This window comes from Symphodus melops (genome assembly GCF_947650265.1).
Source record: "Symphodus melops genome assembly, chromosome: 12".
Classification (NCBI taxonomy): Eukaryota; Metazoa; Chordata; class Actinopteri; order Labriformes; family Labridae; genus Symphodus; species Symphodus melops.
In genome coordinates, this window is record NC_136702.1 from 18,611,784 (window position 1) to 18,625,364 (window position 13,581).

At 39.6% G+C, this 13,581-nt stretch overlaps 1 protein-coding gene across 1 annotated transcript; it reads left to right on the forward strand.

Annotated features, from left to right (window-relative positions):
* Positions 1 to 10,453: 10,453 nt before the first annotated feature.
* Positions 10,454 to 13,512, forward strand: LOC306832827 (uncharacterized protein). Its single transcript, XM_079357812.1, has 3 exons — positions 10,454 to 11,155; positions 12,163 to 12,323; positions 12,733 to 13,512. The coding sequence occupies exons 1-3, from the start codon at positions 10,687 to 10,689 to the stop codon at positions 13,054 to 13,056; spliced, it is 954 nt and encodes a 317-aa protein (XP_079213938.1). The 5' UTR covers positions 10,454 to 10,686; the 3' UTR covers positions 13,057 to 13,512.
* The last annotated feature ends 69 nt before the right edge of the window (positions 13,513 to 13,581 follow it).

Here is a 13,581-nt window from a genome sequence, read left to right on the forward strand (position 1 = left end):
AAGCCTGGTGGAGGAGTACAAATGTGCTAAAACAAGGCTTGAGATGACGCTCACAGATTCCAGGGATCCTTTTGTCAGAGGTGCCGCTATCACCCTGTCAACAGGTAGGAAATGGAGGCCTGTGACAGCAGTGGAACAGGCGAAGGCGGCTCTAAGACACAGAGACATAGTGGGGAAAGTCCAACAAGGAAGACAGGGCCGAGGACTAGGAACAACAACAACCACATGGCAGAAGGCAACACCATCTGAACGTCGGCAGCTGGTAGTTGAGGAGGTGCGCCACCAGGAAGAAGCAACCAGACGTGCAACTGCAGTCTCTCAAGTCAAGCAGGGCCGCTGGATGAAATGGGAAGGTGTGGAGAGGAGGAAAATCACCTGGAGCGAAATGTGGAGCATGGAGGCCAACAGGGTTAGTTTCATCATAAGAGCAACATATGACACCCTACCCTGTCCAACTAATTTACATCTCTGGTTTGGGGAGGACCCAGCCTGTCCCCAGTGTGCTGCACCAGCAACCCTTAAGCACATCCTGGTGGGTTGAAAGACCAGCCTCAACCAAGGCAGATATACCTGGCGCCACAATCAGGTGCTGAAATGCCTGGCGGCCGAGCTTGAAAAGAAGAGGGTAACCACCAACACCATGCCCCTGAAATATCTTCCCCTGACTACCTTCTCTAAAACTGATTTTGTTCGGGAGGGAGAGAAGCAGTTGATCAAGTCTCTGAACCACTCAAGCCCACTGGATGCAGCCCGGGATTGGGAAATGAGCGTTGACCTAGGCCAGAGGCTCACTTTCCCACCGGAAATTGCAGTGACCAACCTGCACTCAGACTTGGTCCTTTGGTCCATATCCAGTCGACGTGTCTTCATCATCGAATTGACAGTACCGTGGGAGGAGGCCATCGATGAAGCATATGAAAGGAAGAGCCTGCGGTATGCCAACTTAGCAGCTGATGCAGAGGATCGGGGCTGGAGCGTTAAGGTGCGACCAGTAGAGGTTGGCTGTAGGGGATTTGTAGCCAGTTCCACCACAAGGCTCCTGAAGGAGGTCGGCATTAGAGGGCAGACTTAACAGAAGGCCATCAAGGAGCTAGCCAGTGTTGCTGAAAGGAGCAGTCATTGGTTGTGGATGAAGAGAAAGGAGACCGTTTGGGCTGCCAAATGGCCGCAGGGTGCCCCCAGTGTGACACACGCCCAGATCTGATCAGCCTGTGGCGGGTCAGCCACGGAGGAGGGTGTCTTGTGAGAAAAGGCCGAAACGCCCTAAGACTCTGTGGTACACAACTGATGATGTGTTGGACTGGTAGCACCAGGCGGTCAAGTCCCAAATCTCTTAATCCAACCCCACTCAGAGAACACCTCCTTCATTATGACTGAGCTGATCATCATGGGATAGTAACACCAAGTCCTAGCAAGAATCCATCAATTCAGGAACCAATCGACTATTTCTGGCAACAATTTAGCCATTTATTAATCTCTGTAAACTAATATTTGCTTGGGGATGTACATTGATATCTCTCTAAGCTCCAATTCTTTCGATTTAAGTTTGGTGCCATGCTGTAAAAAATAACTAGCGCATAGAAAAAGAAGAATTGGCCCAGTTTTCTTAAATTATATTCAGGAAAATCCATTGGCTACACATAGAAATAATGGCGGTTTCCTTCTGAGGCTAAATGCCTTTTGCGATAGCCAATTGGTCCAGAGGCTGCAGTGAGAATAATCATTCTTAATCAATGAGTCATATGGGCTCTAATGATGCTAATTGGTTCAACACCATGGGTTTTCATTGCATATGATGTAGCTAATTAAATTGTTCCGAATGCCATTAGCCAAAAAACATCTGGGTTGGGAACACGGGAGGAAGCAAAGGAAAGGCTGAGAGAGAGGAGACACCGTGGCAGAAGGTAAAACAAAACATCCAGGAGAGAAGGTGTAAAGCAAGGGCGAGGGGGATGGGGCTGGGGGAGTCAATTAGGGAAATGAAATCTCCTCTTCAGTGTGGGATGACATAGATCAAGAAGTGACAGCCACTCCTCTAAAGCTGTCAGTCCCGCCTCTGTCAGAACGACCAATTAAAGCAAACCTAATCCTCCTGTTAACCCCTGGATAGCCTCAAACACAACAACCCTCCTATATAAATGAACTCTGTTCATCTAACACTGCTGTACACAGCTACATTGACACATCTGTGACACTATAGTTTTAAAAACGTGTTTTTTTCCCCCACTATGTTTGATTCCATATGAAGCTTTTTTTTTTGCATGTATTTGAATAACATTAATTAATTAACTGATTGTTTTCTATCTAAAAAAATGAACAGAAAACTCAAAATGTTTCGCTTTTCATCATCTTGGACCTTTTTTTTGTATGTCCTTTCTTCTTCTCTGACAAAACATTTTTTTAAGGGACAAAATTACCCTTAATGTTTCTGATGTCACCAAGGCAAACAGCAAGTGTCTTTGTGTAGCACATTCCAGCAACAAGGCAATTCAAAGTACTTCACACAGGACATCAAAAGCGTGAAGACAAAGGGAAAAAGAAAATCACTAACAATCATAGAGACGAATACATGAACATATGAAATATGAAAATATGATCCAAAAGAAATGCAGATGAAATTACAACCTTCAAATATTAAATGTATACACCTGTTTGTTATTGAGAATTATTTTGGTACGGTCTATAATAGTGAACAATTACTACATTAAGTATTCAGCTCTGCGTCCACACAAAAATTCCTGCTGTGACTGTCCCACCTGACACAGATTCACCTGCTTGTCTTTCCAAATCGAAATGGATTCTGTTTAACAACTCACTGAACATCTTCAGCTCACAGTTTGTCGAATGACACCTCACATGCTGGCTCAGACTTTTAGATACACCCGTCAGGGGCCCCCAACACAGACCACATCTGTCCTACTGCAAAGGAGGATGGAATATAATCTGTCACTGTTTTTATGCACTGCCTGTAAAGGACTTTGGTCAGCTGAAGCTGTTTTTAAATGTGCTAAACAAATAGACTTTGACTTGACAACAATAATTCATTAAAAATCTAACTAATTGAAATAATATATATATATATATATAAAGCATATAAATCAGAAGAATTAAAAGTTACATTGTAAAGCTATATTTTAAAATCTTCTGAAAACAAATGTGTTAAAATTGTTTAATGAAGGCAGCTTTAAACAGGTGGGTCTTCAACCTCAATTTAAAAGAAGACTCATATGACAGTATGGATTATTGATTTCAGCAATATTTACATTATGAGCCTTTTTTAAATCAAAAAAGAAGCAGTGTGGACACATTTTCTGTTAACACCATTGCTGAAAAGGAAAAGAGCAGTTTAGCAGTAGTAAATAACTTCATTGCAGAGGACACATGTCACCAATAGAGGTCATTGCATCTTTTATCCAAATTGCTTTAAGCTATAAATCAAAATGCAGGTAATTTCAGGTTGTTTACACCTTCTTGCATAAAGGAGCTTTATGGAAATCCACACAGACACAATGCAATGTTTTAACCTGGACGTCTGGGGTTAAAAGATTCTCCTTTCCCTCACAAAATAGCTTTTTCCTATTTCCTTTTTTACTGAAACAATGAGAGGAGAAGATGAGAAATAAAGAGAGGTGACACACAGTGACAAAGAATTATGTGCTCCTTTTATCACCTCACCCTAACCCTTACACACATATATGATGCAGACACATGCACACACCCAATCTGATTAAACCCCACAAACATGGATTTGTGGGAGTGTCCCTGAACCACAAGGCTAATTGAACTGTCTCCACTATGACAGGAGATGGAGGGTAATGGAGAGAATGATGAGGACCAACGAGCAGGATTTAACAATTAAATGTGTGAACGGCGAGCAGTGATGTCTGAAAACTCAAGAGAAAAATGTTTTGATTTTCTGTGTCCCATGTGGCACAATTTTTCCTTCCTATTATTGTCAGATTTGTAGATAGGAGCCATGGCAATGTTGCTGTCTAAACTGAAATGTCTGAGGAAGATGAACAGCCAATTAGTTGCCATGAAAACTCTTGCAGATTTGCAAGGTTCAAGTGTTTTGACTGTAAGTTCACAATGAGGTAGGTTGTTGTATTTCTGAATAAAATGCCACAACATGTTGGGTGCATTTCCATGAAATCTGCACAGTTCATAATTCCTACAGCCTAAAGTTAAACCAATGGTTTGTGAAAATGTTGGAAATGTCTTCCTTAATTGTATTGCTGCAGAGCTATAGTCAGGTATTTTATAGGGATAATGTATAGTGAGTGGTTTGTGAATCGAACTCTGACAGGCTGAAGCCAGGTCTCGACATAAGAGCAGATGCTTGCTAAGCAGAATTGTCCATATTGTCAGATTCATTTTGTTTTCAAATGCTATATGCTAATATGCTTAATTAATACGATTTGTTTGAGCAACGTGTTAATCAAAGGCTCAAAATACAAACATACAAAAAGTAGAACCTGTAGCATTAATAGTGACAAGTCAAAGATGTTCCTTGCCTTGTCCAAAGGCACCTCAACAGCATTCGGGAAGGGATCTGGCACCTCTCCAGCATCCACACCAACTTCCATACTGTGATGCATACGGATACTTGAACAGGTGACACTAAAGTTCCAAACACAAGTACCGTCAGGCTGAGCTACTGTCGCTCAAGTATACTTGAGTATATTTGTGAGGTTTAATAATAAGATTAAATTCACACGTTCACAAGCTTCAACACGTCCATCAAAAGCCTCTAAGCCTAGTGCAAACGCAGCATTATTTGTGCTTTTTTTTGTAAGATGCTCAATAATATATGAAGTTTGTTTAGAGACATTTTTTGAACGTTTAGAAGGGATGTCTAATGAATTGGCTGCATGAGGTAGTAACTTAGTTTTTATTTTGTCTGTTTAGAGAAGGAGATACTTATTTGATGGTGTCACAAAAAATGAAAAAGTCAAATTTAAAGCCCTTAAAACTGAAGCACACGTATGGAAAAAATCTGCCATATACTTCAGATTTTAAAAAAAATAGGTAAAGAAAAAATCCACAGAAGTGATACTGTACAAGTGAAGTGTTAACTCTTAAAACGAATTTAACGCAACAATAGGGGAAAAACTACATTTTAAGGGTTTAGCATCATTTACTGCCATCATGTAAACTATGTGAAAGGACAAGCATGTTAGGGTAATGAGTATTTTGGGAGCCTGACCCTGCAGAGCAGTCTGGGTGTCCCACAGAGCAACAGATGTTTAACCACTCAGTGCAGCCTCCCTGTCACAGCCCTTGTTTTGTGTGTTAACCAGCTCTACGTGTGTCTGTCTCCTCCTCTCATTCACACACCTCCGTTCAGGACTAATTAGCTATCTGTCTTCCCCTCCACTTCTGCCCTGAAGCCTCATCTCATTGTACTGCCATCTCACTGTTTACTATGCCAACTTATAATCATCCAATCTCTCTCCTCCCCCTACCTCCCCTTCTTTCCCTCCTCTACTCCTCCTCCGCTCCTCCCTCGTGTCCTTGTCATTATGGCTCAGTCTCAGTTGTGACGGCTATCATTAATCAACTCATTTTGAACTACGTTGAACCTTGTAACCCTGAACACCCACCACTGCTCAACCAGGAAGTGTTCTATTCCCCTTCGTTCCATTAGGCCAATCAGGACAAAACTGAGGAATGACAATAGACACAACAACAGAAACCGAAAGCAGAAATTAGACTACAAACCACAATAGGACACAGACAGCGGGAGAACAAGAGGCTTTATAATACCCAAGCTGATGGGAATTTGGGGGATTTTCTTTTAGCCTGAATGGCTCCTGTGACAAATAAACGTATTAACTTTACTGAAACACCAACACTATTCATCTGTGCCACTTATGGTTGTCATTTTTTAAACTCATTTTTTGTTTTTGCAACAACAAATAAAAAACAAGAACTATAACTAATATAATATAAGTAATAATATCAAGCTTTAAAATAAGTAATATTATTGTGCTGAAATTGTAACACTAGTGCTAGCTTTTGGCTTGTACGTACAATAGAGGCGCTATTGTTGCTGTCAGAATTTGCGCAAACCTAACGGCTACTTTTATTTGAATGATTTAAAAAAGAAAAAAAAAATTCTTTGATTCGTTAGGAAATATGTTTCAGGTTGCTGCTTTAATACAGACATTTTTTACATGAATTCTTCTGAACTTCACATGTAAATATGATCATTTTGATGCAGCCTCTGAACCTACTTCTACTTCTCACACTCCCTGTACAGCCTGCCAGAATGATTTAACCTCTTCGCCTCTTAACTGCAGAGGTCGGACAGAATCGCCCACTGAGTTAACCTTTTTTTCAATTGTATATGAATAGAGGTGGTTTCCTAAACAGCTAAGAGAGGAGCTGTTTGTGTGTGTGTGTGTGTGTGTGTGTGTGTGTGTGTGTGTGTGCCAGACTTGGGCTTGTCTATTTTGTTTCTGTGGTTGGCATTGTTACACTTGTCTTCATGTTTAATGTGTGTGTGTGCCATTGTCTCAAAAGAGCACATTAATATATTTCAGAGCCGTCCTAAAGACGTTTGTAGCTTGAAATGACTACAAATTTCCAAACAATTTCATTTTACATGGAGAGGGATTAAAATGAATACTGTGCTTGTTTTGGTGGTTCTCTGTTGCTCTTTTTGGCCGTTAAATTGTGTTCTTTAACCACAGCACTCAACTAGACAGCAGGGTAATACACTGTAAGGTGATTGCTTGCTGATAAGACACTAAGTTTAGTTTAGTTTATTTTGAACATGTAAAAAGAAAAGGAAAGAAAAAAGAGAGAAGAAAGATAAATGTAAAAAAAGGAGGATGGACAAACAATGAATGACATCGTACAAAACAAGCTCTCAAATACTTTCTATATGAATGTAATGTAAATGTCAGAAAATAACAAAGAGTAACTAACCTAGAATAAAAGTACACTTACTTCAATTTATTTATTTATTTTTTGCATCGCATGTTTTCCCGCAATTTGAAGATATTAAAGCTACAGTGCAGAGTTAATAACCGGTTGTAAAACAGACTGGAATTAATAATGATGCCTCTTTATGACCTTCAAATGCAAACAAGACCATCATCATAAAGAATGAAAATATTAACATAGATATTTTTAATGTCTGAAACCACAAAGGGGGTACGTGTCAGAGGACATGATGTACAGCATGCTGGAGAAACATTCTTATTTTTATTTCCACAGCAAAGGTTTCACGAGAGTAATACACAGACCAGGCTGGAAGATGGATCACAAAGAACATACAGTAACGAAGAGCAAAACGCCTCCGGTACTTTAAAAGCTTGTTGAATTACCAACCGCAATGCCCATCTCTGCTTTCATAGTGAAGTACTGCTTGTCTTACACAAAGTTACTTCCGGGGAGCCCCAATAGTAAAGACAGGGGATGTGTATCAAAAAAGTTTGTTGTTTTTTGACAACCCAAGTGCTAAGATTAAAGGGATACTTCACCCATTTACATGAAGCTGTGTATCATTAGAAACATGGTAGTAGTGTTGAATGGTCATGAATCCAACCCTCATTTTGCCCTGAGACGAGAAAAATGTGTTTTTCTTTGTTTGAAAGTTTTCTTCATGTGATGCAAAAAGCGTCATATTGCATCACATGAAGAAAACTTCCAGGCAAAGAAAAACATATTTTTCTCGTCTCAGGGCAAAATGAGGGTTGGATTCATGACCATTCAACACTACTACCATGTTTCTAATGATACAAAGCTTCATGCAAATGGGTGAAGTATCCCTTTAAAAGCAGCATTATGTTGACACCCACTAAAGGTCGCTGAGTTAAACTGCACCGTCTTAAACACACAGTAGCATCATGGTTCCCCATAAAAGACAACATGTATTTGATGACAAGCAGAGGGGAGGTGTTAAACCAATAAAGCTATCTTACACCTGAAGCTGTCTTTACAACGAGCTGTAGAGGCTCAAGGACTTACACTGTATTTGAACCAAATCCAAAACTGTATCTTGTCAGTCCACATGGATCTCTGATTTTTATTTGAACGCAAGCCTGAGACGTTACTTGGGTTAGATGGCTTTCTGCACCTGGTAAAGCTGCTAAATGTGAGACAATGATGATACAGACATGGCCTAGCCCACTGTTAAACTTACATACAAGCAGGCTATCAGGGTGATCTGTGGACATGGGAGATATGCTATTCTCCCTACTGAAAGTTGTTGATCGACTTTCAAACTGCCAGTATAAGGTGGAAAAGTTAGCCTATATTGTTGCTTTTTCAAAAGGGTCGACATCAACACTGACACTGAAGACTTCAATGTATTACACTTGAAGGCTGGTATAGGAACTGACTCCTCATATTAGTTTGAATAAATGCAAATTTGAGTGATGTTTCCATTTAAATCTGAAAATATTAAATGAACTTTAAACTGCTGATACTTCAATGATCATCCAACCCCTTTCAACTACTGAACAAAGTATCAGGTTATGTTTACAATGTGTTCATGAAGAGATACAATCTATGTGCACTGATTTATTGAATACAAAGACTCTCTTGTTAGGGGTTATTAATATGAAGTGACCATAAAACACATTTCTATTATATTACCAAACACAATATCTCTCAGTGGTGTGAATTATAAAAGGCGGTGTCCTTTATACCTTCTTATCTCAAATTATGTTATATTTGTGCAAGGATATCATCGACAAGATAAGTTGTCTGCCTTTATTAAACTGTGAGATAAATCCTTCAGTGTTCTTATCCACATGTCCAACAGATCAAAGTGTATTAATTATTTTACAGCTGGTCTCCTGGTGTGACTTGCCTGACACAGTATGAGGGCTGTGGAAAAAAAAGCCTTACTAACAACCAAATGCCTGGTAAAATGTATGGTCTTTAATTTGCAGTTATTTATTAAAGATAAGAAATCCAACTGGACAGATAGCGTGGGGTTGGATTTCATTTGTTTCAGACAGGACACGGAGAGCGATCACAACACACGAAGAAAAATATTTAACTTCACAAAATTATGCTTTGATGATAGACCTGATCTGCAAAACAATTTTCACATTTCCACTTTTTTTTTTTGTTGCAAAGTCCCAATGTTTTCAAGTCTCTCCCATATCTTCAACCAGTTCCTCATCTCAGTGCTTGACCTGTTATACACTTGTAATGAGTAACTTGTGTCTTCTTTAGACGCCTCTCAACAAAGAACATCACAAAGCCTCTTTGTGCGACTGTGTATAATTCAAATGAGGAAGTCTAAAACTGTTGCTAAAGATTATGCCTTACAACTTACCAATTAAAGGCTTTCTTTCAGCAACATTGTTTTCTTATGAATCTTAATGTCTTAGCACTTTCATATAATAGCACTCACATGCATGTATGCACACACATAATACATCCGTGTAGCTGTTTTATATGTTGGGTTGTTCAGCAGGTGTTGGTGTTTGTCTTCCCAGGCCTCTGACGTCTCTTATCAGTCCTGTATAAACCGGGCTCAGGAAGTCAACACTGCTTAAACTTGGTCTCAGAAGGCTACATAAATGCAGTTTGGATAGATTTAGAACTGTATAGATCCTTCTGAAGCTTAGCTCAGCTTGAAAGATAAACATCCATTAAGTTATGTACAGCTATTTGGATCTATATGACTTCATACTTTTTGTAGGAAATACATATAAGACAACTTCAACAGGATTTGTGTGTCTTTGGTCTTCAGGGGGAGAAAATGAGTTTGCTTTCTGTCAGTTTATTGCTCTCTCAACAGCTCCATGGTGTGGTGATAACCCATAATCATAGCAGCAAGCCCTGATAAGAGCGGTCGGGTTTAAGTCAACTTTAGCAGGTTATAAAATGTAATGAAGAGTTAGCTGTAAAATTATAAATTACTTCTTCCAAAGTGTGATTACAGCAATTAAGGCAATATAGTCATCAAGTACATGTATATTTGGGGGGAAGTGTGCGTGTCTGTGTGTGTGTGTGTGTGTGTGGGTGGGTGGGTGGGTGGGGTGGGGGTGGGGGGGGGGGGGGGGGGCAGTAAGGTCCATGAGAAAGTTACACCTCAACTGCACCTGAGAAAGACAGACATTTTTCCAAAAAAACAATAGAACAGAATATACAATTAACCAAAAAAAGAAAAAAAAGACTGGCCCCTACACTTCCTATATCGATAGGATTGTAAATAGCTGAGAAAATACGGTATTATTAAATTCATAATTAATCATTTGAACCTCTTAAATTGTTGTGCTATTCGTTGAGTAGGCCTATTCAACAGCCTATGTCTTAAAGCTGATACTGCGTTGCATTTATAATTAACCCTTGAGATGAGACCTATCTACACCCTGCCCATGTGCTGCTGGGCTCTGGCCAATCACAACAGAGCAAAGTTTATGGCGCTATTGGGTGCGAGTAATTTTTCCGCTCACTGTCACTTTGAGTGAAGTGGGTCTTACGGACGGAGTCGGAGTGGAGTTGACCAAACGTGGACATTTCTCAGAGAAGAGGAGTAATTACATAGAATTCAGAACAACAGTTTACATATTTACTTCTTAAAGCAGAGATCAATTTCAAGTTAATGACAGCAGTTTACTTCTTCAATTTAAGTAAAAAGAAGTTAGCCAAAATCAACCAGAGCAAGTGGTTCGCACTGTTAACACGAGAGGTCCACCGTACTCATCGTTGGACAGAATGACCGCCACCATGGACAAAGCAAACAACTTTCGCATTGATGCGCTACTGGCGCATGACGCGGAACAGAGACCTGACAGTGACGGTGCGTCCCCGGGGCTGTACTACAGCAGAAGCCCCGGAGGCAGTCCGGTGTCACCCCGCGGCTCAGAGACGCCTTCTCCTCATACACACCCAACAAACTCCTCTCCAGTCCATCATGGAGGTCTCTCCAAATCTCAGTTTTTTAATTTATCCCCGTCTGGATTCGCTGCTCTGCACCAAGGGGGTCTTCTCGGAATGCACCCTGGCTCCATGTATCCTCTAGCGGCCCTCGGAGGCCAACACCACGCCTTCATATACCCCGGCCTTACACAGCTGGTCCATCCGTACCCAGAGCAGCTGAAGGCGGCGACCATGGCCGCAGCGCACCCGCTGGATCCCTGGATCAGAGCCGGGATGATGATACCAAGAGTGGGAGATTATGGTGGTGAGATCATCTCCCTGTCTCCTATACTGCTAAACTATAAAACCTTTATAAATACTGTAAGATGGTAAATCCATAGTATTGTTTATTCACAAGTAAAATTGCGTGTGAGAACTGGAGCTTGGGTGAGGTTTCACTTATAAGCCAAGTCATATTTTTTGTCAAACATGGGATTCTTGGTTTTATAAACAAATTATTATTGGTAAAACCTGCATTAACCTATATTTCATTCATAAATAAATGTATCCGTGCAATTTATACACAAACAGTTTATATATATATATATATATATATATATATATATATATATATATATATATATATATATATATATATATATGAAGTTTAGGTCATACAATTAGGACTTAGGATAGGATGTGCAGTACATATCGGATGTATGACATGTAGCATGTATAAGCCAATAAAGTTGGTGATATGTAAATTAAAAATTATTGGCTAATTTACGCTCTAATCTTGGTATAATAAAGGCCAGGTTATAGAACTCCTATCCAGTTTTATACCTGACTACCATGAATATTTGTAGTCCTACACTGTCCTTTTAATTTAATAGGCTAGTTATTTCACAAAGATCCAGGCCAGAGTAAATATTTCGGCTTTCTTGTAAGTGCTTTCTGACACCTGGGTGTCAGTTTTGAAAGGCCCATAACATTGGAAAGCTCCAACAAGCTTGAGGACAATTTATCTTGCTAAATAAATGTGCAAATTTTCCAGTAAAGGTAACACCAGGAAGAAACGTACTACTTAATCAAATGATAACGTTTACGGTGTTTTCATTAAGGTAATGGTCCCTCTGTGATGGTTTTATTACCCCTCTAAAGTAATATTTTCTCACCAAGACCTCACATCAAAGCAATTAATGTGATGGCACAGCAGCAAGAAAATAAGATCAGGACAGTCATATTGATATAACATTCAAACTAAAAAAAATAAAGTGTTTAATGACCACATACTTCTTTTTGTTTCCACCTTTCTCTGTTGTCCACTCTTAGGTCAGGCTCATGCAGGTTTGTTGGGGAAGTGTCGAAGGCCCAGGACAGCTTTTTCCAGCCAGCAGCTGCTTGAGTTAGAAAACCAGTTTAAGCTGAACAAGTACCTATCTAGACCTAAACGCTTTGAGGTGGCCACTTCCCTCATGCTGACAGAGACTCAGGTAAGAGACTTTATGTAACCTTCCAAAATAATTGTTGTTATTACCTTAGTCATCTTATTTGTGGTTAATTCTGTAGCAGAGTATGAGTTGAATATAGCTGATAATTGCTGAGAAGTACTAGCATGTTTTGATCATTTGTAGGGTTTTCACAATATGAATAAGCTTATTTTGTAAAATTACATATATAAATCGTTTTGATGCTAATTTAGTATAATCCCTTGATTTGCACATGTTGTTTCTGCATTACCAGCTCTATTGTCTTAAAAGAATATGGGAAATAAATCAGCACAACTGAATGAACGGATATACGCTGACTTTCCTCAATCCTTAGAACATGATAACTTTTTATGTTAAGTTGTCATCTTTACCCGTCATATATATGTTTTTTTTAATTGTTTTTTTTAACCAGGTTAAGATCTGGTTCCAGAACAGACGTATGAAATGGAAGAGAAGTCGCAAGGCCAAGGAGCAAGCATCACTCGCCTCCTCAATGACTGACACAGAAAGAACTGGGATGGATGTGCAAAAGCCTCAGAGTGATTCCCACAGCTCCAGCTTGGAGGATGAAGAGGAGATTGATGAGGATGAAGAGGGTGAAAAAGATCAGATTGAGGCACGGGTGGAAGGTTCTATAGGCCCTGAAGCCTTCATGAGGCCAATAAACTACAGATCCTACTCAGAGCAGGAGCTAGAGGAGAGAGGCCTAGACACCAGAAGTGCTGTTTTCCCATAGTTATGTTGTTCAGCATGTTTACATTGTTCATCAATATAATACTATATATTTAATGCTCATTTAAAAAAAAAAAAAAATACAGAACACAGCTGTACTACATTTTTCACAGCCCCACCTGAACCTATTTGTATCAGGAGATTCAGTCTGCACATCGACTGAAATGAAAACTGAAGACAATTAAAATTGGACTTCTGGGTAATGACTGTAGTATCAACAGATTATTCTGATTTCTCAGATGTATTTCTCTTCAGCCAGTTCAAATACTTCCTGTGCCCCTGCATTGTCATCTGCAATAATTTATCTAGAAATGTACGTACATGTACTTACTTTTATGCACTGGGCATAATAACACTTCCATTAGCAAAAATGGATGAAGAAAATAAATTAACTTGGAGATCTGTGAAGCAATTGTTGTTTTGTTATGATGTTTACAGTGCATCCATGTCTGTTACAGTTGCTCATCAAATATTACACCAAAATGCAAAACAAAAAAATATTAACTACTGTGGCTAAATTCATTATTTT